Source organism: Aquila chrysaetos, chromosome 23 (genome assembly GCF_900496995.4).
Source record: "Aquila chrysaetos chrysaetos chromosome 23, bAquChr1.4, whole genome shotgun sequence".
Taxonomy (NCBI): Eukaryota; Metazoa; Chordata; class Aves; order Accipitriformes; family Accipitridae; genus Aquila; species Aquila chrysaetos.
Window position 1 is genome coordinate 20,916,067 of NC_044026.1, and position 23,310 is coordinate 20,939,376.

Consider the following 23,310-nt stretch of genomic DNA (forward strand, 5'->3'; position numbering starts at 1 on the left):
CCCCCCCGACCAACTCCCCCCAGTTTGTATACTGGGCATGACATCACAAGGTGTGGAATACCTCTTTGGCCAGTTTGGGTCAGCTGTCCTGGCTGTGTCCCCTCCCAACTTCTTATGCCCCTCCAGCCTTCTTGCTTTCTGGGCATGAGAAGCTGAAAAATCCTTGACTTCGTATAAACACTACTTAGCAACATTATCCTCATACTAAATCCAAAACATAACACTATACCAGCTACTAGGCAGAAAATTAACTCTATCCCAGCTGAAACCAGGACAGTATTCACCCCTTATTCTATACCATTTCCTTCATACTTAGGCCCCACACTTTCCAATACATCCCAGTTAATCACCATTACCTTTCCTGTCCTTTGAGAGAGAGATATATATACACACACCCAAAGATATCATTCCCTTAGTCTATAGGCCATCCCTATAAAATGTCTGTTGAGTTCATTTAGTCCATGACTTTGGGCTCCATCTGTCATAACAGTCTTTCTGGGCAGGAGGGATGGTGCAAGGTCTGCTCAGACAGCAGAGCAGGATCGGACTTCAGTGCGGTGTGGTGAGTGGGTGACACTGGGTGCAGCAGGAGGATGGTGTGTAGTGTAGGATTGTTGCATGCTGAAGGCAGTCCTGGTTCCATCACTACTGCCCTTTGCTCGGTTTTATCAAAGTTCATTCTTCATTAATCTAAGTGATCCTTACTGTAATACCATTGACATAGCATATAACAATTATAGTAATGATGACATATAGTGGCAGGGTTATATAGCAATTAACATCATAGAATTTAATTCACTGGCTATTCTCACCTAAAATCAAATCCCCTTGAGGCACACCTCCCCATCCTTTCACATCACCCACCAAGTGCACCCAGGTCCTTGAGGAAAAGCAATCCCACGAATGGGTTTGCCTTTGCCTGAGGCAGGAATAACCTAGACTGTTTTCCCTAGCATATTTTTTATGTGCATTATAGGCACTTTATCCCCTTCTACAGTACATAAAAGTTCTGATCGGGCAGGGTCAGCCTGACTGGTAGATCCCCTGGTGTTAACTAATCAGGTGGCTTTTGCTAAATGTGTGTCCCAATGTTTGAATGTCTGTTTTGGGTTTGTGTGGTGGGGTTTTTGGTAGCAGGGAGAGGCCACAGGGCCGGCTCCTGTAAGAAGCTGCTGGAAGCTCCCCTGGCTCCGAGCCGGACCCACTGCTGGCCCAGGCCGAGCCCGTCAGGGACAGTGGAAACAGCTGTGGGAGAGCAGATTTAAGAGGGGAAACCTGCAGGGAGTGGGGGATTGGGATGGGAGAGGAACCCCTCTGCAGACAGTAAGGCCAGTGCGGGAGTGGGAGTGGGAGATGCCCCTGCAGCCTGTGGTGAGGTGGGGTCTGGCCCTTGGTGAGCAGGCTGTCCCCCCCAGCCCATGGAGGGGAGTGGGATAGTGGAGGCCCCCCAAGATGACCGGGACTCTGTGGGAAAGCCCGCGCTGGAGCAGGCTGGGACTGAAGATCGGCCGCGGAAAGGACCCACACCAGGGAAGTTTGTGAGGAACTGCAGCCCGTGGAATGGACCCACGTTGGAGACATTTGTGAAGGGCTGTCTCCCGTGGGAGACACCCCACGTGGGAGCAGGGGATGAGTGAGGAGTCCTCCTCCCCCTGAGGAGGAAGGAGCGGCAGAGACATGGTGTGAGGAACCGACCCCAGCCCCCATTCCCTGTCCCTCTGTGCCGCCGGGGGGAGGAGGTGGAGAGAACTGGGAGTGGGGTTGAGCCGGGAAGGAGGGATGGGTGGGGGCAAGGCGTTCTAAGGTCTGGTTTTACTTCCCAATATCCTTGTTTTGACTTGATTGGTAACAAATTGAATTGATTTTGTTTTTTCCCCAAGTTGATCCTGTCTTTTGCCCGTGACCGTAAGTGGGGAGTGATCCCTCCCTGTCCTTGTCTTGACCCATGAGCTTTTCTTTATATTTTCTCCTCATCCCACCAAGGCTGGGGGGGAGGAGTGAGCAATCGGCTGCGTGGTGCTTTGTTACCAGCTGGGCTGACACCACAACAATATCCAACCCCCCATTGCTCTCAGTGTAGTCTTTAACAGTCTATCGTACTGTTAGATTTTCCTGGAGATTGGTGTATAATAGGGGATGTGATACACCCACTCAATGCCATGCTTTTTGGCCCAGGTGTCTATGAGGTTGTTTCGGAAATGAGTCCCGTTGTCTGACTCAGTTCTTTCTGGGGTGCCGTGTCACCTTAAAACTTGCTTTTCAAGGCCCAAGATAGTGTTCTGGGCGGTGGCGTGGGGCACGGGATATGTTCCCAGCCACCCGGTAGTTGTTTCCACCATTGTAAGCACATGGCACTTGCCTTGGTGGGTTTGTGGGAGTGTGATATAGTCACACATATATGTGGGGGAGTTGAATGTTTTGAGTAGGAGAATAGGCAAGATAGGTGAAAGCCAGTGGCAAAACACTGTTTGACCCATCACAAAAATGTCTATAGGCTGGGGAATGTGAGGGTGTTTTTTTTCACAAGGTCCTGAAGGTAGGCATTAACCAAGGCGGGTAGAATAGTAAATGAATTTTGTAAAGCTTTGTTCTTGAGTGCTGGCATGTGAATTCAAGGTGACTGATCTGAGGGCAACATCACAGTGAACAGCACATTTCTGTGTGATAAAAGGGAGAGCATTATGGTGACCTGTTGGAGCAACTCGGGCAAGATTAGTAGTGATTTGGGCTGAGTCAATACAGGAGAAAAATAGCAGAGCAGCGAGGGAGAATGGTGAAGGATGTCTAAAAGTGTGTTTATGTAGTGTTTTACGGAGACCACACACTACATTGCCAGAGATAGGAGAGTGGGAGTAATGTGAAAGGTCAACATGGGAAGAAATCTGTGTTGATGAGTGCTAAAAGTGCATCAGATTGAAAGAAGTGCTTTCAACTAATTAAGCATGTAGGACTGAAAGGGCTCTCTTGAGACACTGATTTCAGTTACATGCTCTGGTATGTCTGTACACAAACACATATATATGTGTGCAGATGTGTGATGTCATATCATCCATGCTATAATAATTCATCTTACCGTTAGGTCCAGTAACCTTAAACAAGTTAGGTTTGGGGGGTTGGGTTTTTCTTTAACACTGTTTATGCCTTCACTATTTTCCGGGCTAATTAGCTTTTTGTTTTCTCATGGAGCATGGTAGCAAACTGAAATGAATATGGACTCATCCTGCAGAATAGTTGACCTAATGGCAACCTTAAGCTTGCCAGGCAGGACTTGCATATTGTCTGCTGCCTTTACCATTGCCCTGCAGGCAACACCAATGCTGCCTTTTGCATTGCTTCCACTCACTTAGCTGGGGCACAAGTCACTTCCCAGCTGGGTTGTGGTCTCTGAAGTTGTAGAATTGGATTACATGTTTAATTTTATGCATACATATACACAGCTGGGAGAACTTTTGACTAGTCATATGTCTTCAGCTGCCCTGGGAATAAAGCCCGAACTTATTGGTGGTTTTCTTTTTTGCTTATTAACCTGCTTTCCCTGATGGGCTTCCTGCTATCTCTGACTGAACAAGGACCATAGAAACACCATGGCTACACATACATTATTTGAATGTTTCGGATGTTTATTAATAGTTAAGTATGTTGCACTCCCTCCAGTGCTTTCTGTCACCAGGCATTAGGAGAGATATGCACCGGCGGGATTTCTTTGCTGCAGAGCTGGGTGTGATGGGGTGGGGGTGTATGCACAATTGCACATATTCATGGATATGTATAATATGTAGACATGTGCACCTAAAATAAAAATGCCATTCACTTCTCACGGGTGAGAAGGGCAACTCCATTAATGAAATGCTCTAACAGAAACCTGCTGTCTGTGACTATGTTTGCAGCTATTTTGTAGCTGAGAGCATGAAGCTGTTTCTCTCCCAGCCATGTAAAACATAGACTGGAGAACAGGAATAAAAGGAGAGGAAGAAATCTGGCTAGAGAAACTTCATAGGAATGAGGGCTTGAATGTATAAAAAACTGTGTATTTCTGAGAGGTTATTGTCTATCCTGCAGTGACAGCTTTGAAATACTTTGAAATATCAAGTCCCATTCTGGCCACTGTAACATATTTGACAGAGTTAGGAAAAGCAGTTAAAAATATGTTCAAACACCACCAGCAGTGATTGAAAGCAGCAAAGCCAAGAATGGGATTAGCATGTGGTACTCTTCACATAAGTGCATATTGCTTAACAGCCTAATCTTCTTACGTGTATAAGAACCGCACACTTCCCAGCCCTCTTGAATTATGTCTGTTGTGCCAGTCAACTGAACACCAGGTAAATGCAAAATTCAAGGATCTGCACATGGAAATGACATCCAAATCATATGCTTTCCAGTATTTTAATCTTTCCAGATAACTGAATGCCAAATACAGGTGGGGTTTTGTCCACTTGTCTGTTTTTCTCCTGAATAGCTGTTATTTCCATGTGTAGCATAATGGGAGGCAGAAAAATGTCACAGGGATGCACTAAGAAACTGTGGTTGAAATGTGAGAAATGTCACTATTGGCAAGACATAAAACAATACAAAGAGCATAAAAGATCATGGTCTTTCTCAACAGTTTCTGCTGTCAGTGAGGTTTCTGCCTTTTTGGTTGAGTTTGAAAAATTAGCTAGATTGTCCATCCATGAGTGCACAACAGAATAATAATTGTGTTCATGTTGTTGCCCACACATAGCTAAAGACTTAACTTGTTTTGTCATGTCTACCCTCCTGTTTATCTGGAGGGCAGCTGCAGCCTGTGTAGACACAGTCGCACTGGCTTTGATTTGCATGCACGAGTGCCAGTGGCAGGGCAGATGTAGTGATCCACGCTTCAGGTCCAGACTGGTTGCCCAAGCCATATCTCAGGCCCTGTGCCACTGGAGTTTGCTTCTCACATCCATCCTGGATTCAGGTTGCACACGCCAAAAAATCCTCAGAAATAATTTGGGTTTCTGCCGTGATAATAGCAATAATAAGATATAATGATGCACAGACCCATTACAAACCATCCAGCATGGGCTCCCAGAGGGAAGTAACCAAAGAGCAGACCACCAGAAATGGGGCATCAGTCACCCACAGCCCTGTGACAGTGGGCATTGCAAGGACTGAAAGGGAAATGTCCACATTGAATAGTACCCTCACAAATGTCAGAGTGCACCAGGAAAGCAGGAACAAAAGATGTGACCAAGGATAGGGGAATCCATCCAGATCCTGAATAAATCCCAAAGATGCACCGGAGTGGCAAGAAAAAGGAGATAGGGGGTTTGGCATGCAGTTTTCTATTTTGCTGAGACTGGAGCATCTCTTGCATTATGTGAGAAGTGTGCTTAGAAAGCTCTGTCACGGTCTAGGTAGGACCTGCCTCAGCTCTCACATCATCTCCTGGGGGGGCTGGACTGCAGACAGCTGCCCGGGGGAGAGGAGGACAGGGAAGTGCAGGCAGAGTCCTCTGCAGCCCCCGCAGTGCCAAGGGGCAAAAGCGCCTGTCCTGTTCCCATCATCTGATGTCCCCCCCGGCAAAAGGGCTTCAGAAGAGAAAGCCATCACTGTCAGGTGTTGCTCTGGTGGTCACATGGACAGAAGTTATTGCTTCCCCTTGGTGGGGAAAGAGCATGGCATCCTGCCCCTGCCAGGGTGAACAGGGTTCCTGAGGGCACCAGGGTATGTCTGGTTTTCTGGCTCCAGTCACTTGGTACTTTTTATCTAGAGGTGTGAGGGAAATTGTGTGCATGCCCATGCTTGTAGGTATACTCACTGAAGTTATGGTGAGGTTGCCGTTGCTCACTGGGTGATGGGAATGCTGAAGAGCCAGTAGCCTTTATTTGTAACGAACAGCATCCCCGCCAACACGCTCCCTTTGCACTGGCATTTTTCAAGCCTTAATAAAGATGGGACAGGAAGGTAGCTCATCCAAATAGCTATTTGCAGTTCCAGTTGGTGGGGTTTGCCATTGGCAAATAGGTCAAGACTGGGGGAAATGTCTGGGTGCAAGCATGGTTCGGAGCAAGCACGACTGTAGGAAACAGAGTGATTGTCCCAATTCTGAGGAGCTCCGGGCTCCGGTGTCCCTGCTGGGTAAGCCCCTGCACACTCCGTGCCATCACTGTGAAGCAGCAGCCGCAGAGGGAGCTGCTTTGAAAGTACTGAGCTTGCTGATGCATCGCACAAAATGTGGGACATGTACAGCGGAGAAACAACTGTAGATTTTTACCAGCCTTGTAGGCTTAAACCCCCTGGGTGTTACAGTGGAGACACGAGTACTTGGGGGAAGCATACATTGGAGACATTCAGGGCTATAAATAAAATTCACATCAGACTCAGCACTTGCCTCAATGAAACATTTACATGCTAAAAATGCATGATGAAGTTGGATGTGTTGTCAGACTGCCTAGTCTTTGAGATAATCTGGTCTTCCTCAGAATTAATTTTCTTGCGATGTTTTGCACACAAACTTAGCAGGCAGTTACTCACTGCTGACCTGGGCACTAGGTGTGGAAGAGCTTGATCAGTTTGAACTCTGCTGCTGGCACAGGCCTATTTATGCAAAGCTGGGTGAACATACAGCTTTCTTATGACATTGAATCACACAAGAAAAAAGTCACCATTTTTACCTGAAATGGCTAGAAAAAATGGCATCTGCTAAAATGACAGGTCAACCACCTTAATGCTGGAGAAGGGCTTCCCAAGCAGAGCCTGGCATGGTGCTGCTGGCCACGGCAGTCCTTTAGAGCATCCCACACCCCTGCGGTGCATTAGGGAGAAGCAGTGGAGTTTTGCTGGGTGCGCAGCCCCCAGCTCCTCTGCCCTCTGCCAAGGGCTTGGGTCATTAGGGCCTCTCATAAGAGTAATTGGGCTCTGGAATAGGCTTATTCACTAGTCTGATCCTTTTTAATTATGGTTTTTGTCTTTTGGAATCCAGATACTTTAATAAGGATTCAGCAGCTGCTGGTTTGACTTTGCTTGTGCAGGGGTTCACGGCGTGACAGCTCTGAGCTCTGTCCCTCAGCATGTAGGCAACTGCCTCACTCACCACTCAAATCCCCTCCAGGCTGCACACTTTTTCACACCTTACACTGAATTGTGTTTTCTCTTTGAGCTAGGAAACATAAGGAATTATATTCCCCCTGCCCCGACACCTGATGACAGCTATAATACAGAAAGAAATAATAGAAAGTTGAGAAACAGAAGGAGCTGGGGGGGGGGCTGGGAGGCAAGCGTCTAGAGAAGCAGACAGAATGGGGGGGGGGGGGACCCTGGATCTATCAAATAAATAGAGCAGAAATCTTTCTTGTTTGGCCTTTGTGGTGTTATTATTAGAACAAACACGCCTGAGTGCACTAAAGCCACACAACCTTCAAGCATCCACATCTGACTCTGCTGCGGCAGGATCCTTTTTCTGCCTTGCTAAAGGAGGGAGAGAGAGTAAATGAGAGGATGTGAAGACGAGAAGGATCTGTAAATGATAAATATGATCAACTTTGATAAAACAGCTATTTAGAAACCTTCAAAAATCTTCTCATGAGAACAGTCACTTGGGTATGTCTGTTTGACATTGGTTGTCAGGAAACCAGCCAACATTAATGGATCAACAGAATGTAATGGAGAATCCATTTAAACGGTCTCTTGTCATTTTGTCATCCCACAAGACAAAAAAAATAATTACGTGAATTCGGGAGTGAAATGAACATGATAATTTATATGATTCACTTGTATATTCTAAATTGATCAAAGCACACACTGAAAATATATTAATCATCTATATTTGATGCCTGAAATGCAGTGTTTCCTATATCTGTACAGGCTTTTTTTCTCATTCACTGTGGTGTCCAGGTGTTAATAATTTAAAGACTGTGGCTTTACATTTTTTGTATTGCTTTATTTATTATGCATATTGTGATGATGCTGAGGAGCTACAGCCACGCACAGGCTAGGCATTGTAAAAACAGCCTGCAGTGTAAAACACCGAGTGAAAGGAAGTGCTGGCTGAAAGAGATACCTTATCCCCATTTTACAGAATGGAGGCATAGGGCTCTTAACAGAAGCATATGGCGAAGCTTTGACTGCACAGGTCTTCTAGGTCTCAACCGAGTGGTCTTTGACTGCTGAACTACCCCGCCACAGGGTTGGCTTTTTTCTTTTAGTGGAAGTAAGAGATTTAATCCTGTGCAGCAAATCAGATGTTCAGTGGTCCTGAAAGCTCACGGTCCACTCCTGCGGTTGCATGCTCTGGCTTCAGCTCCCAGCAATAGTGCACAGTTGCCAGGGGCCTATGCCCAAACAGCGAGGTCCAGGCGAGATGCTGTTGCAGAAGCACTGGCAATGTGCAAAGGACACGGAAGGACATGTGCAAAGGACAATGTGCAAGGAATGAAATGGAAGCAGGTCCCTCTTTTGGCAGGCAATCACATCTGGTAATCCCCTTCAGAAAGGGTGCAGGCTTTCTCGCTTACCGGTTAGCTTTTTCCCTTGCTTTCCCATTTCCAGGAGGCTTTTCCAGAGCTTCGCTGGTCTGAGGTTGGGATGCTGTTCTTCAAACATCCAGCCTAATTGCATTCATGGTGGGTTTATATTTATTTGTCTTTGGGCCAGCATTGTCCTCTACCCTACCCAGGGCTTCTCCCTCCAAGCTTCCTCCCCACCACAGGCTGAGAACATTCATCCCCTCGCAGCTTTTTTGCCAGCTCTTTTAGTTTCTATTCTGGACTGCCTAGAAAATCCTCTCCACCTTTTGAGTATTTTAAAGGACTGTTCAGTTCATTGCGCATTGTGCAATACTTCTGCTTTCTTGGTGTCAGTGGGGCATATTCCCTGACACAGCAAATCAGAGTTCCTGCAGGGAAAGGCAAGAAGATATGGAGGCGTGCTAGCTGGGGCCATGGCAGAGGGTACTGTAAGCTTCTTAGTGCCCTATCATTTGAAGATAAGCAATGTATTTGCTTTATTTTTCTTCTGGTACAGCACTATGCACAGCTCTGCCAGGTTTTCTGGCTAAGGGAGAGTTGTTGGATGGCTAAGAGGTCATGCTATTTTATCTGTGAACAGTAATGTGTGTCTACAACAGCAAGTGCATAGCAGAATTGTATTAGCTTGGTTTCATTTTTAAGTCTCACACGAAGTATATTAACCCAACTCCTACTCTTTCTCATTTGTAAAAAACTGCTGCCAAAGCCAGAAGAGCTTTCTACAAGTTAAATTTTGCAGCAAATTTATTGTAGTCTAATGAAATGTCTGAACATTTCATAAGTAGGTAAAACTTTCCACTCACTGAGCTCCGTCACAGACAACTACTAGAGCTTCAGTCTGGACAGTTTTTTTCTGGGAGTAGGAAGAAACTGCTTGTGCCTGCCGTTTCATTAGCCTCCAGGGTACAATCTGTGATCATGAATATCACATATCATGAACGATATAAAGAATGGGTGGGGTATCATTACTATCACTTAAAGATTTTTGTCCTGAGATGAGCTTCCCAAGAAGTCAGTGTGGCTCAGAACAGGATCAGGGCAAGTTGCTTTGTGTCTCGGTACCTTGTCTGTAAAACAGACATAGTGCTTCCTCACCCTCAAGAGGTAAAGGAAATACAAAATCAGCTCATGCTAGTGAGATATTCACCTACTGCAGTGGTGACAAACAGACAAGCCATCAAAAGCTCTGCTTGTGATTTGGCAACATTATGTTACTACAATGTTGATAATTTACTTAGTAAATCCTCATGATGAACAAACACATACAGCTTGCTGTCATTCACCCTACAAATTCCCCTGCTATCAATCATCTTTTTCTCACCGTGGTGCCGTTCCTTGCGCTGACACCATGGCCAGTTGCATGGAGCAGCCCTGCAAACATATTGTAAACTGAGTGAAACCCCACCTGCAAACATCCACTTGGAAGCAAAGCCTGTTGGACACAGAGTTCGGGGTCCCTTCGGTAGTGCTGAAGCTCTTGAGAACCTGAACTTCAGGAGGTCTATCACCATATTATACCACCACTTCCATCATGACGCCCACAAAGTTTTGTGAACTGGGTTTTTTTCTTATCAAAGAAGCTGATAAAGTCTGTCAGCATCCCACATGCAGCAGCATGGTTCCTAGGTTTCTCCTCTTGTGCCTGCTCCCTCCTCCTTCTTCTCCTACTGTACTTCCCCAGTTCCTTTCTCTATACAAAGCACTGGTATGCCTTCAGTCTCAGTGAATGTTGTTTTGCATTAAAGAAAGCAAAAAACACCAGAAAGAGCAACGCATCTCCACCAGAGAGCAGCTCTCTGACATGTTGCACCAACTCCCACTCAAAAAAGGGCAGCTGCTCCTGCAGGTCAGAGAGTGCAAAAGCATGGAAAGTAGATGAGAGCCCTGAAATGTGCTAGTTCCTTGGGTGGAGACAATGTACTGCTGTGGATGTCCTGCCGCCAACCCCTTTCTCTGGCTTGGCCTCCCCCTCGGTGGTGTCCCACGACAGTGGCACATTCCTTCTCCTTCTCATGTGGAAGTGGCGAGGGCCCTGCCGGAAAAGGGCTGGGGGCTGCGCTTGCCTAGAGTGGTAAAAGCAATGCAAGGGGAGAGCCTGGCCACAAAATATCTATCGTGTCAGTGGGCAAGACGGAGGCTGGAGAAGGGGGCTGGCATGCAGGCTGGGTCGCTAACACAGAGTTACAAATCCCTGGTAGTATTCTCCATGGAAGAGGGCTCTGGCCATCAGCGTTGTGTGGGACTGTTACGATTGAAGCTGCCTCTGCTCCTCTGGGCTCTCACTGGTCGATGAGGGTGAAGGAGAGGAGCACGTGGCCAGTGGGGGGACCAACCCAAGGCACACTGGCTGTTTGGCTTCTTGCTAGGAAGGGAACCCCAGGAGGTCCCTCCTCCACCCTTCCTCCCATGTGTGAGGGAGCCCACCTGCATCACGCTGCATTGTCCTGTAAGCAAAACAGCTGCAGCAGCTCCTTGGCATTACAAGGGGAGATGACTGGAGAGACTGTTTGTATCGATGCCTGCAAAAGAAGGAGCCAGCCTAGTGCTATAGCTGAAGACGTGCCAAGTGCTCTGCTGCATTACATGGGCTGCTAAGCACAGGTGGGACAAGCCTATTCTGTGTGGCCAGCCGGGGCAGAGCACTGGCATCCCCCATAGTCCTCCTCTCCTGCTTTGGCCCTTGGAAAGCTAGCTACTGCATACACTGAGGTTGGGCACATCCCCCCAGAGTCCCAGCGCTCCTGAGAAATTCTCACAAACCTTTAGTGGAGCTGGTTCATGTAACTTCAGAGACTTCTGGGATTTCTCTGTAGAGGAATTGAAGTGTTCCTGTCCCTCAGAAGTCCCTGTCTATTAAGAGAACCTCTTTTGATAAGTGACAGTTGAAGTCACTCAGCAGGGCGGGCAGTTAATCTCAGTTGTTACGCGCTAGAAGGCAATGAGCTAGCAACCTGTGTCAGAAATTAGTTGTGAGTAACATGATGTAGTGAAGGAGCATATTTGCAGGAGAATGGGTAAATGGAAGACCCATCGCTCCCTCTGCCCTTGTTCAAAATGTCACTGTGGGAAGGTTGTGCTAGCTTCTTTGCGTTTTCATTTTGCTATCTATAAAATTATTATCCCTTTAGTCCATATATTTAACACCAATATAGTATCATTGCACCTACTTGCCTCCATAGAGCCATTTGCGATCTGGCAAAAGGGCATTGTCTAAATGCTAAGTGGTATAACGTGGTATGGAAACACAGAGAAGATAATGATTGCTGTTATTTGGTGGGAGGAGGGGTGCTGTAACACCCCCAGTGCTCGTTCTTGGCGCTGCTCTTCCAAGCGAGAGCCATTGCTTTTCAGCTAGGTTGATGTAAGAGAGGCTAGGAGTCTTACCTTGCACTCTGGTTTTATCCTACAGCTGTCTCCAACCTGGATGCAGAGAGCAAACTGAGTGTCTATTACCGAGCACCTTGGAATCAGCAAAGAAACATCTTCCTCCCCTCCACCAGACCGCCTTGCGTGGAGGAGCTGCACCACCACGCCAAGCAGCACCTGCGAGCCTTGCACAGAGGTAGGTGCTTGAACACGCTCTGGCTCAATTTCCGCACACAGGACACCTCTCCACGGTCCCCTCCCGACAGCAGCAGGGTGCTCAGGCACAGGCACAGGGCTGTGGGCAGTGGTCTTCACTAGGACTTAGGTACTCACGGGAAGACATAAAGCTGAAGAAATTCTAGCAGTAGAAAAGGCTTGTGCCCCCTTCGGCTTGTTTATGATTACTAGAGTAGAGCTGAAAAGGACTTTTTACTTTTCCTTTTTACATTTTTTGTTTATATGTTTTTCTATTAGAGTGGGTATGTCTGAATTGTGTGAGCAAATCCATGCAGTGACCCCAAAAGGTTGGAGGCACTGAGTGTTTCCACAAGGCCATCTTGTCTCCCTCCACTAAACAGACGTTAAACAATGCCTCAGCTCCACAACAGATAAGATTTAGCTTCCCGAGGGCTGAAACTGGAGCCCAGTGGTATTACAGTCGCCACAGAAACTGAGCTGTCTGCATGGGGTTTCCAAGCACGATACTGGAGGAGACCTGCATCCTTCAAGGGTGGCAGCTGAAAGCCAGGTGATACCCCAGACAGCTTGGCAGGGTCGGGCAGGTGTCCCCTTCCCAGGCCAGGGAACACCTCCTGACATCGCCAAACAAACTGGAGACCTGTAGCCTCAAAACTGAATCACATTACACAGGGAGGAAGTGGGAGCAATCAAGGTCATAACCAGGCTCCTGGATCCCTGCCATAAAGGAAATTTCCTGGGTGCAAATATCTGGATGGTCCTACAACAGCACGCTACAGGGCAGGCAAAAGATGGGGAAAGGTCAGTTTTCACTGGGAACCTAACCAAGGGAAAATTCTTACTGGGAAGCACGTAAAAGTAGGCAAACAAGCCTATCTTTCTTCTGTGCCATAGGGAAGGAGAAAATCCATGCAGGTCACCCTTAAAATGTTCAGCAGCAGCCTCCTGTGTTGCAATTGTTTTGCACCAACAGCTACCATTGCCTTGCTCATTTATTATTGTTATCAGGTTATAATAATAATTGATTACTCGGATCTGCAGAGCATCTTGTTAGCTGGATAAAATGTTCTAATTAATTACCACATTTGAACCTCTCTACAGATTTTAGCTCAAGAACACACTGAGGGTGCAGTATGTCTTCATAGCACTGCAAAAAGTGATTCAGAAGAATTGCAATCACAGTAGTGTTGGAGTAGAGAAGTTGGCTTTTCTGCTCTTAGCAGCTCTGCTTTGCAATTGTCCCAGGACCAGGCTGATCTCTGCCTGCCATCTTGTGGGCAGGAGAAATCCTGACAGCAGCTCAGGAAGGCAGCTGTCAGAAAATGCCTCATCTTTTTAAGTTACAAATCTCTGTTTTGGCAACTTCCCATCCTCTGCGTTTAACGGCAGCTGTGCAGGTTCAGCAGGCAGCTTGGCATGTGCTGCTTTATTTTATTTTCCAAATAACTGCATATACTGGCGTGAAATTATAACTGGAAATTTACCCTAAACATGTTTATTGTGTCTCACCTGTTTCTTCTATCAGAATTTCATCATCTCTTTATCTATTTAACCAGGAGTAATTAAAACTAAACATTAGATCAGAAAACAGCTATGCTAGCAGCAAACATTGTTGGCTGGACTGTATCTACATGCATCAGGTGAATCCATTGTCCCCTTCCAGCAGCACTCCATGCAAACAGTAGCTATCTGACTGTCACCTGAATTTAGAGATGGGAAGTCCATGGGCGGTCTCCCATTCACTTGGAAAGTTTCAGAGGCTTGGGACTGATGCTGGAAGAGGACTGAATATTGTGAGCCCATGGTGAAGGAAGACTCCTCTAGGCCTGAGGTGGAGACATCTTGACTTTTCCAGGATGATGTCCTCCATTCTGGGACACGGAGCTCCACTGCAATAACCTTCATGATGTCAAGCCAATGCTCAGGACTTGGTACTGCCATGCAGCTGGGGAAGGAAATCCTACCTGGGGCTGTGTTTCCTTCATTCTCCTCAGAGGGGTGTATTTTAAGTGGGTAGAGTGCAGGCATTGCTGCAGCTCAATGTTTCAAGGCAACAGGAGCTGCAGGTTCCCATTGGGAATCAGAACTCTGGTCCCAAGCACCTAAGAAGGTAGTTCCTTTGTCACTTGGCATAAAGGGTATAAAGCCCATCTGAGGAGAATTCAGCTTCAGTGCACACGCTGGGTTGTGTTGTATGAGCATTGCTCTTCCAGGGGCTTGGATGTCTGGTAACTGCTTGTCCCCTTCAGTTGCAACAGGGATCATAGGTAGCAGTCAGTGGGGAAGAGGAGGACCTTCATCTTTGCAGTCCACATCCTGTTCGTGTGTCTGTTGTGCTGTTAATAGAGATATTTATATGTTTTTAACAGTCTGAAAGCCTCATGTCTCCTTTCTCATCCAAAGCAGAACATCGAAGCCGAGGTGATAACAAAGAGCAAAAAGTCCAAGGCCCCATCACTGTGGTGGCTCCTCCCTTTCCTCACTTCCCTGCAATCTGCAGTCAAAAGAGGCAAGCGATAAAGGACCGGCACTTGCTACCAGTAAGTCTTTCACTACAGCTATCACACACAAACACGTTATCAGCATTGTGGGACCTAAGTGTGACAGTGCTTCACAAGCTCCCCCCACCCAAGCCTATGCAGGTACGACACAGCTGACCTTAAAGACTGTCAGCAGCATAACTCAGGTCGCAGCTTTCAGCAGCCAGCCCCAGGGTGGACGTTTCCATTGAGAAACCTCTTATTTTTTTGCCCATTGACAGCACTCATTCACATACTCCTCCACAGCCCTTCACATTCTCCACTTGTGCTTTAGGTAGTACTTCCAGGACCGTCCTGTAATTTCAGAAAGTGCCATAATTTCAGCCCTTGCATTAGCATTGCCAGGAGCCAAGAACTCAAGGGCTTTGAGTGCTGGCTTGAGACTCACGTGTGCAGTTAGGCTCAACAGCACTTCTCCAGCTACAAGGAACTACATGTTCCATGTATGTATGGGCAATGGTCCTGTCCTGCAGTGTCCACCTCCATGCAGTTTTTTCAGATGCTTTATGTCTCATGCATGTCCTTGCAGCCAGCCAAACAGGAACTCCAGCTGAAGATCTGGTCCTGTATGTCTGTGCTGACTTGTCACTGCTGCACTAATTTGAAATCAAATTAGTGTTGACAATATGGTATTTATCATGGTTAAAGGAAATGCACCAGATCCACAAGTTTAACTCTGATTGGGTCCATAATTCCCACTGGTTTCAGCAGGACTTCGCTACCTTTGTGGCTCTGGGTGTTTGACCCATGAAAGTGCTATAGTAGCTATATTCTGCCCTGTGCTGAGAGCCATTGCATTCCTCAGACCAGTTTAAACTCCACAGGTCAGACCTGGATTTGACTTTTAAGTGATGCATATGTCTAATGCCAGGCCTCAGTGTAGAGATAGATCTGTCCTGCATCTGCAGGTACAGGGACATTGGCATCTACGGAGATGTTATACCCATGAGCACATTGTAAGTCTGTAGCTACTGAATTGTCACTCACTTAGCTTAAAAATCCAAGTACATTCATCCTAATTCATTATATTAACCATATGGAAATACTATAATAGTAAAGGAGTCACAACGTAAAGCACATGTCCAGGGAACAAAACATCAGCAGCTAGCCAGTCCATAGGAGGAGTTTTGTTTCTCATTTGAAAACATGAAATGCATGATGAAGTTTTGATTAGTTTGACTATTCTGGCTTTTTGGCTGCTTATTTGGATAATTTTGAGGAAAGCATCACCTTCACTGCAGGCTTTGAACTGGTTAAATTTGCAGGCCTTATGATTCAACTGAAGATATCCTGATGTTAAGGGACAACATAGAAAAGAGTTGGAAGACAGAAAGGAAAAACAGGCTTACCTGTTTCTTCTTTGTAAGTCATCATCAAAGCTAGCACTGTTGTAGGGTCATTGAAAGGTAAAGGAGAGGTGACCCCCACATTATGGATCAGAACTAGTTACAGACAATAGTTTGGACAGTATATTGAACATAAATGTCTCTTAGTTAGTATCAGATGGGGAACAAGGCATGTCTTTTGAAATTGCATACTCAGTGGTGAAAGGCCTGAATCTTTGCTGTGTTTGGAAAACAACCAGTGCTCTTTAGACATTACTTCCATCTGTGGAACACAAAATAATAATAAATAGTGAGCAACCCTCCGAGTCCTGTATTAGTTGGCAAAATTAAGTCATGCTGAATGCAGATGTCTTGGCTTTATCAGCAAGTCCACCTTTTTCTTTTCAAGAGAGAAAATATTAAGCTTTGTGCCCACCCATATTGGGCCTTTTTTTGGAAGCTGACCAGATTCAGTGTTCCCCTAAGGAGGAGCAAGCAAGAGCAGCTTGGACGTTGTCATCCTATTGATTTCAAGGCATCTGGTAATGTTCTGCTTTGGTAATTGCAAATACGCCAAGGCCAGAGTACTTCAAAGTGCCTTGACCCATTTCTGAGAGAACGTGAAGCTGCACATGAATGCTGTGTCTGGCAGAAGGTTAATCAGAGATTTTTACAAGACAGTGCTACAATGAATAGCTAATTGATATTGTGCCAGCCTTCATGACTTAATGATATCATTACAGGAGAAAGTTGAGAATGCTGTTATTGGCTAGCTTGCCCTTTTTAGCATAAGCTTTTTGACATCTGCAAATGCGTATCTGCTTCAGGGACTGTCGGTAATGTTTGATATCTGATTCCAGTCAATTGTATCATCTATTCGTCAATGAACTAAAGATGTTAAATCCCACAAGAATTTTTATTCATGGCATAGCAGTCTATTCTGTATTCCACTTTTCTGATGCATTGGAAAGGTGATGGTGAAAGCAATACTAAACAACAATAAAACCCCCTTTCTGTGTTACTTATGAATTAGAAAAGGGATTGTTTCTTTTAAATTAGGAAAGGGATCAATGAGAAGCTGGGAAATTTTTAAAAGTTACAGGATCTGACTTTTCCAAACTGACCATCTAAGTTAAATGAATGCTTTAAGGTACTGAAATAAGTGGCTTAGTTTTGAGAAATGTTCAAATTACCACTGTGAGACCTGTGAGAGCTGTCACTACTGAAAGGTACTGCAAAACAGGTCAGCTATGTCTGAGACCAGCCAAGGCTTCTATATTTGTACCTTTTGGCTGCTGTTTTTATTGCTACCAATTAGGTAGCTATGAGCTTTTCCGAAGGTCTTGTATATTGTACAGTAAAGCTAGAGAAAATCAGCCACAACGGATGAAGATTCATTTTTAAGCATGATTATCTTTACAGGAAGGAAGATGCCAAAATCCCACAAATTCCAAGAAAGACCAAATGAATTCAAGTCCAAAGCAACTAATGCCAGTGTAAATGTGCCTGGAGGGACATTTTGGACTGTTCCATCACAAGGTCATTTTGTCATGAGAAGAAGTAGAGAACTAGAAATGACATAGGATCTTTTGTGTCCCAGGCAAGACAAGTTTGGAGTTAGCTTTATAGTCTACTTTTTTTAGAGGAACTGCCCTCATTTGTCTGATGAAAGGTCTACTTAGCCCAGAGGCCAGAAGGGGATCCTTCAGGAAAGAGTATAAGAACAGGGCATGGTTTATGCCATTTATTGTCCCATGATTTATCGTTCCAGTTTCATACAGAAATTGGTACAGAGCTCCTGAGCCAGCAACTAAACACAGAATAATAGCCACCAAGGAACCTGTCTGTGTTGCTTTTGAGACTTGTTTATTCCATTTTCTAGCAAATTTACACCTTTGGCCTCAACAGCATCCTGTGACAATGACTTTAACAATCTGTATGAAAATGTATCTTTTGTTTGTTTCAAACCTGATGCCTCATAATTTCATTGTATGCCTTCTTGTTCTTAGACTGTGAGAAACAGTAAGCATTGCTTCCTCATTCCCTTTCTCCGTGCCCCTCCTGGTTTTGCAGACATGATTTCACTTTCCTATCCATCCCAGTCATTCACTTTTAAAGCTGAAAAACTCTATCTAGCATACTTAGTCTCTCTCTACACAGAAGAACTATACAACCAAACACATTTATAAGTATCGTTCATTCAGGCATTTTTACCACTGAAGAGAAAAAAAAAAAAAAAAAAAACTGAGGAGAGTACGAGGAAGTTACGGACTTGCTAAAATGAGAGAAATATTCCTTGCACATGTTCCCATGGCAACCCTGCCTGTAGCACTGCTGAGGCCAGTCACTGACTGTGAAGATGCTGTGTCATTCCAACTGCATTTCAGCCTTCTCTTTCATTTTCTCTGCATTTTTTCTTTCCCTGCTTTCCCCAAGTCCATCTGGCCAGGCTCTGAAATCTCAGTGTTCAAGTTCAGAATGTCATGGGACCACACTTTCTCAAACCCCTCATGGCACAACTGTTATAATAAAACAAGGGAGATGGAGCAAGGAACTCAATATTTCCAAATTCATATTCACAATTGCACAAAGTTCGGTGTCAGTTTGTTCATAAAATCTGAGCAGAAATCTAAGGGACAAGAAGCAGGAGGTTGTTTTCCAGCCAGGCTGTGCCTCTCCCTGAGACCTCAGCTAGAGGAAACGTGAAGAGAAAATAATGCCTCAGGTAATTTTATTCCATCTCCCTGACATTTCAAAAATATTCCCTATGGTCTGCTTTAGGATGCTTTGTACAGCAAAGGGAAGCACAACTGAATGTACTAACTTTCACACAGTTTTGTGCTGAAGCCATATGAAGCCGCAGTAAAAAATAACTGAGTTAAGGGCCGCGCACGAGTTGGGCTATGCACTTTTTGTGTGCAAATCCTGCCTGTAGCTGTTAGAAATAAAACCTACCTGGCATTATTTGTCAGAACAAACTTGTATAGCACTATTTGTGTAATGAGCCTAATACCTACTGCCCTGTATCGTGGGATGATTATTTTGTACCTTTGTCTGCTGGAATGCCATGTGTGGTATGACTTCTGTCAGGAAACATGTCTTATTTTTGTCTTTACCTTGTCAAAACATTGGAGCAGTACATTAATTGTTAAAGTATTGTCAGTACTTTAGCAGATCGCATTTGTGATGCTCCAAAAGAAAAGAAAACACCCACAAGCAGATAATACAAAGACTTGAGAATGAAACATATGGAAATATAAACGTTGGGAGCAGGCAGGTGAGCAGGGTTGTGGTCTGCAGCAGAAGTAGCACAGTCAGAAATATTCCCATTACTTTCTCTTCAGCATCAGTTGACTGTGTAAGAAAGCTGCTGTATAGGTACAAATGTTAATTTCTAATTAAGTAGTCAAGTGTGCTCTGAAAACACTGGAAAGCTGCTAACCTTTTATTAGTATTTCTTCTTCTTTTACCAGAACTTTAATTTTTCCAACGTGTAAATCAATAGCATTTTCCTTAACTCCTGTGAGTTAATGAAGCAGGAGGCTCTCCTTTTTACAGGGAGACAGGGAGGTTTCACCCAGGGCCACAGAACGAGTCAGTACTCAACTCGTGAACGTGAGATTGAACACTAGTTCACACTTATTCTACATGTTACTTTTCCAGTATGTGACTGATTGCTTTCAAACGAGAACTCAGGATGTACTGTTAATAAGTACATAGTATTTCTGTGCTCACGTAGGGTGAAAGCATCCTGTATGTATGTTCTGTTCGCTGCTGGAAATGGACCATATATGAAGCTTGCAGATGCTGAAGCTACATGCTGATGCTCTGCTCAGGTGAATGTCACCCACTTTATTCATAAGGTCATCCTAGGAAGGAAATTTCCCCCACATGGTGCTATAGAAGCCTGAAGTCAGAAATAATATTGATCCCTTATGCTTTTTGTTAGCTGCAACTTTTAGGTGGCAGGAGTAAAAAATAATCCTCTGGAGAATAGCACTGTGCTGCTAGCCACCTCCTGCCCTCAACAAGGCTGTGTCGGCACTGCCAGCACCGGCCCTGTGCTGCTGGGGGTTGTGACTCAGCCACCGAGATTACCTGTGAGGTAACACCTTGCCTACATGGTCAAACAGAGCCGAGGGGGAAGGAATCAACTTGGCCATGTCTAAATTTGACAAACATGTTAAGGATAAATGCTCTTGATGAGGCTTTAGCATTCTGAAGACATCTTTAATTACCTGAAGAAAAATTAGTTCTTTATTCTTTGGTTTATGTTTTTCCCCTTGCCATTGCACTGTGTTCAATATGCCCTGTGCACTAACTTTGAAATCCCAGTATCTCCAGTAATGCTATCACTATAGGTAAGGCAGGCTAGGTACATGATTTAATGCAAATGATGCTTCTTGCACCAGGCTTCCCTTATATCATGAAGATCCTGAACAACAGTGGTATCTCAAAGCTTTGAGGGCTGGAAAACAGAAGAAGGGCTTAAGTGGCATTTTTGTCCTGTCACTGGCCCATTCATTTCCTCCTCTGGATCCCAGTTCTGGGACAATAAATGGGGCAGGCCCATAAATTGCCAGGCTGGCAAGGCTGTCAACTGCTAAATTGCTCCTTTGTCATTGCACTGATGGTGTTTAATATTTTTATTTGCTGAAAGGGTGACTCGTGTCCTGACTTAGGTACCTGCAAGTAACACTAGGCTCTTCCTAAAATCAGTGGGGAGAGTGTTCAGGGTCGCTTCATCTCGGCCTGAGTTAGGTGCTGATGGAAGGTGACCTGAATTGCCCTGCAGCAATGCTGTTTCCTCTTTCTCTATAAGGGACTATAGAGTTGACTAGTTCAGACTTGGACATCTGACTTTTTTGTTGTAGTGCACAGAAACCAAAGACTTTCACATCAAAGATATGCAGAGCACTGAGAAATCAGATCACATGCATATACAACTAAGATTTTTACTGCAAAGCAGTTTCACAAGCACAATGGCACCTCTGCAACTGAAGTTGATGGGATAGCTCAGAAAATAAAGGTGCTCACATTTGTCAGTGACTGCAGAATAAATCCCTATTCAAGCAATTACACACCAGTTTGGTTTCAAAGCAACCTTAGCCCATTAAAGAAAAATGCCTATTTAAAGTGTTCTGGCTTTGTATTTAACAGATTGATTATCACCATTGCTGTTTGCCAAGCACACCCACACAAAAGAAATTCACTTTGAAAACTGCCTAACTGCAGATTTGCCCATCAGACCAGAACAGCCTTGGGTATATAATAATAATTTCTTGCTTAATTATGTGTTTACTCAGGACATTTAGAGATATTCTGGTCTTCTGAGTGAATGAAAATGTTTGAAGAGTGGCAGCTCTCTCTCTCGCCCAGCGTGGAGGTGTCGAAATGTTGAGGCTGCTGCTATACTCCAGCATGCCTCAGCTGCCCGGCAGCAGGCACTGCGCAGGAACAGGCAGTTGGTGACCTCGGGACCCCTTGGCGAGGTAGCAGTGGCACCAGCTTTCTCAGGAGCACCACTGTGACAGCAGGAGCTGAAATTTTGCCAGTCACCTCCATTTTTGTCCTGCCTCCTCATGGTAGGAACCTACCTAGGAAGTTTGTCCTGCCATGCTTAAACAGGGACCTGAGACTTCGGCACATCAGACAATGGCTGTGGGTACATGTAACCAGGCAGGTGTTTTCTCAGAGGCATCAGGCAGAGTGGCACATGAGGGAGGTAGGAAAGCCCTGCGCTGACAGATGGGTAGCCAGACCTTGCTTGAGGCCAAAGCTGAGGTCCCGCTGTTTCTCCCAGGGAGGTTTGCCCCTGAGTGGCTTGAGCACATAGCTGTGCTCAGAGCTCGGGGTGGGAGGTCCCTCCCATCCTCCTCTCCTTGTGCACTGACTAGGACCATCATAGGCCTTTGTGGGACATTGCAAAGATTTTCATATCCTGAACTCTTGTCACCTCAGTAGCATTTGTCTCCCCATCTCGACCCTCCCTAGAAATCCTCTGACATCTTCCATGGGGAAGTTGAATTTCAGTTCAAATCCTGATCCTGTTAACTGCAGCCAGTCTGCTCAGAGCAGGTGACTGGAAACTTGGCCAGAGGACTAAGGGTGAAATTGTCCTTGGGTATCTGAAGAGTAGACTGAACTGGTTGATGTATTCAGTATCTCCACAGACTTTGTTGCATGAACAGAGGTGCTTCTCCTGTGATAAGGACTTTTCCCAGCTTGGGAGAACTGGTTTTGCACTGACCTGTGTAGAAATGAACCTGCTGGAAATATTAACTGGGAACAGTCCTCTTTTGATTTACGCCCCCCCCCCCTGGCTCTTCTGTATAGGCTTATGGGCAGTTCATTGGGAGGCTTCCCATGGTTTTAGTCCTGCACATGGGACCAGGGCAAAGCAGGAGGTGTTGCACATCTAGGAAGAGAGTAGGACAAGATGGAGAATTATGCCTTTTGAGACTCACCACAGCTTTTTCTTTTGAGAAGACCATTTAATGCAAAGTCTTTCAGACTGAGGTTTGTGGTTCATCCATCATGGTGTTGATAATGATTGGGAAGAAAAACATTCATAGGATTATTTGGCAGGTCTGCTAACTAATGAAGGGGGAGATAATAACCCCCACCAAGAAACACGTGCTAGAGCTTTCCAGTGTGATCAACAGACCCGTTTTCTTTATCTCCTTTTTTGTTTTATTTCCTATTTCAAAAGAAGTCATCCTTCACTCCTTGGTTTTGAAAACAGGACATTGCAACAAACAAACCAGAGTTTCTGCCAGAAGAGGATTTCGGAGGTGCAGGGATTCAGCGAGACCCAGGACATTGTGGGCATTGCTGTTTGTCCTTTCAAGCATTATAAAAAGTGGCAAAAAGCCAATTGGCTGTTGTCACCCTGACACAATGATCACAACCTTAGAGATGTAATGGTAACATCAGAAAACTTTAGCAATCAATGTATTTGATAAATCACCCTCAGGACCAGCATTATTTATATCCATTGCTTAAATACCTCATGCAAAAAATTTCCCTTATATCATGAAATAGATAATTTATAATGTAATTGGATACATACCTTGCACTGCTTCAGCTCCAGGCAGTACACAGTTTGAGTTACCAAATCAATACAAGGCATTCTTGGACAATTTAAGCATGTCTGTACAAGGAGGTTGAACCAATTTCACTGCAGTTTTGTCTAATCTGAGTAAGCAAAATCAGCACAGACTTCACAAGGGTCCAAACCACTCTGTGGGCAAGTTGCTTGAGCTGCATTTTGTAGAGAAGTAGTCTGTTCTGGGGAACAAACCCATCAGTAGGAAACAGGGTAGAAATCTCAACTCGTTTTGCCTCTGATGCTAATTTATCCAGACAAAAATGATGTGCTTTTACCAG

General features: G+C 45.2%; 1 protein-coding gene across 4 annotated transcripts in view; it reads left to right on the top strand.

The window, feature by feature from the left end:
* Nucleotides 1–23,310, top strand: part of NHS (NHS actin remodeling regulator) — a 268,302-nt gene that overhangs the window by 229,212 nt on the left and 15,780 nt on the right. For all 4 annotated transcript variants that reach the window (XM_029998661.2, XM_029998663.2, XM_029998662.2 and 1 more), the window contains exons 2-3: nt 11,902–12,054; nt 14,463–14,596. In XM_029998661.2, coding sequence (XP_029854521.1) covers nt 11,902–12,054; nt 14,463–14,596 — 287 coding nt within the window. The remainder of the gene's footprint in view (nt 1–11,901; nt 12,055–14,462; nt 14,597–23,310) is intronic.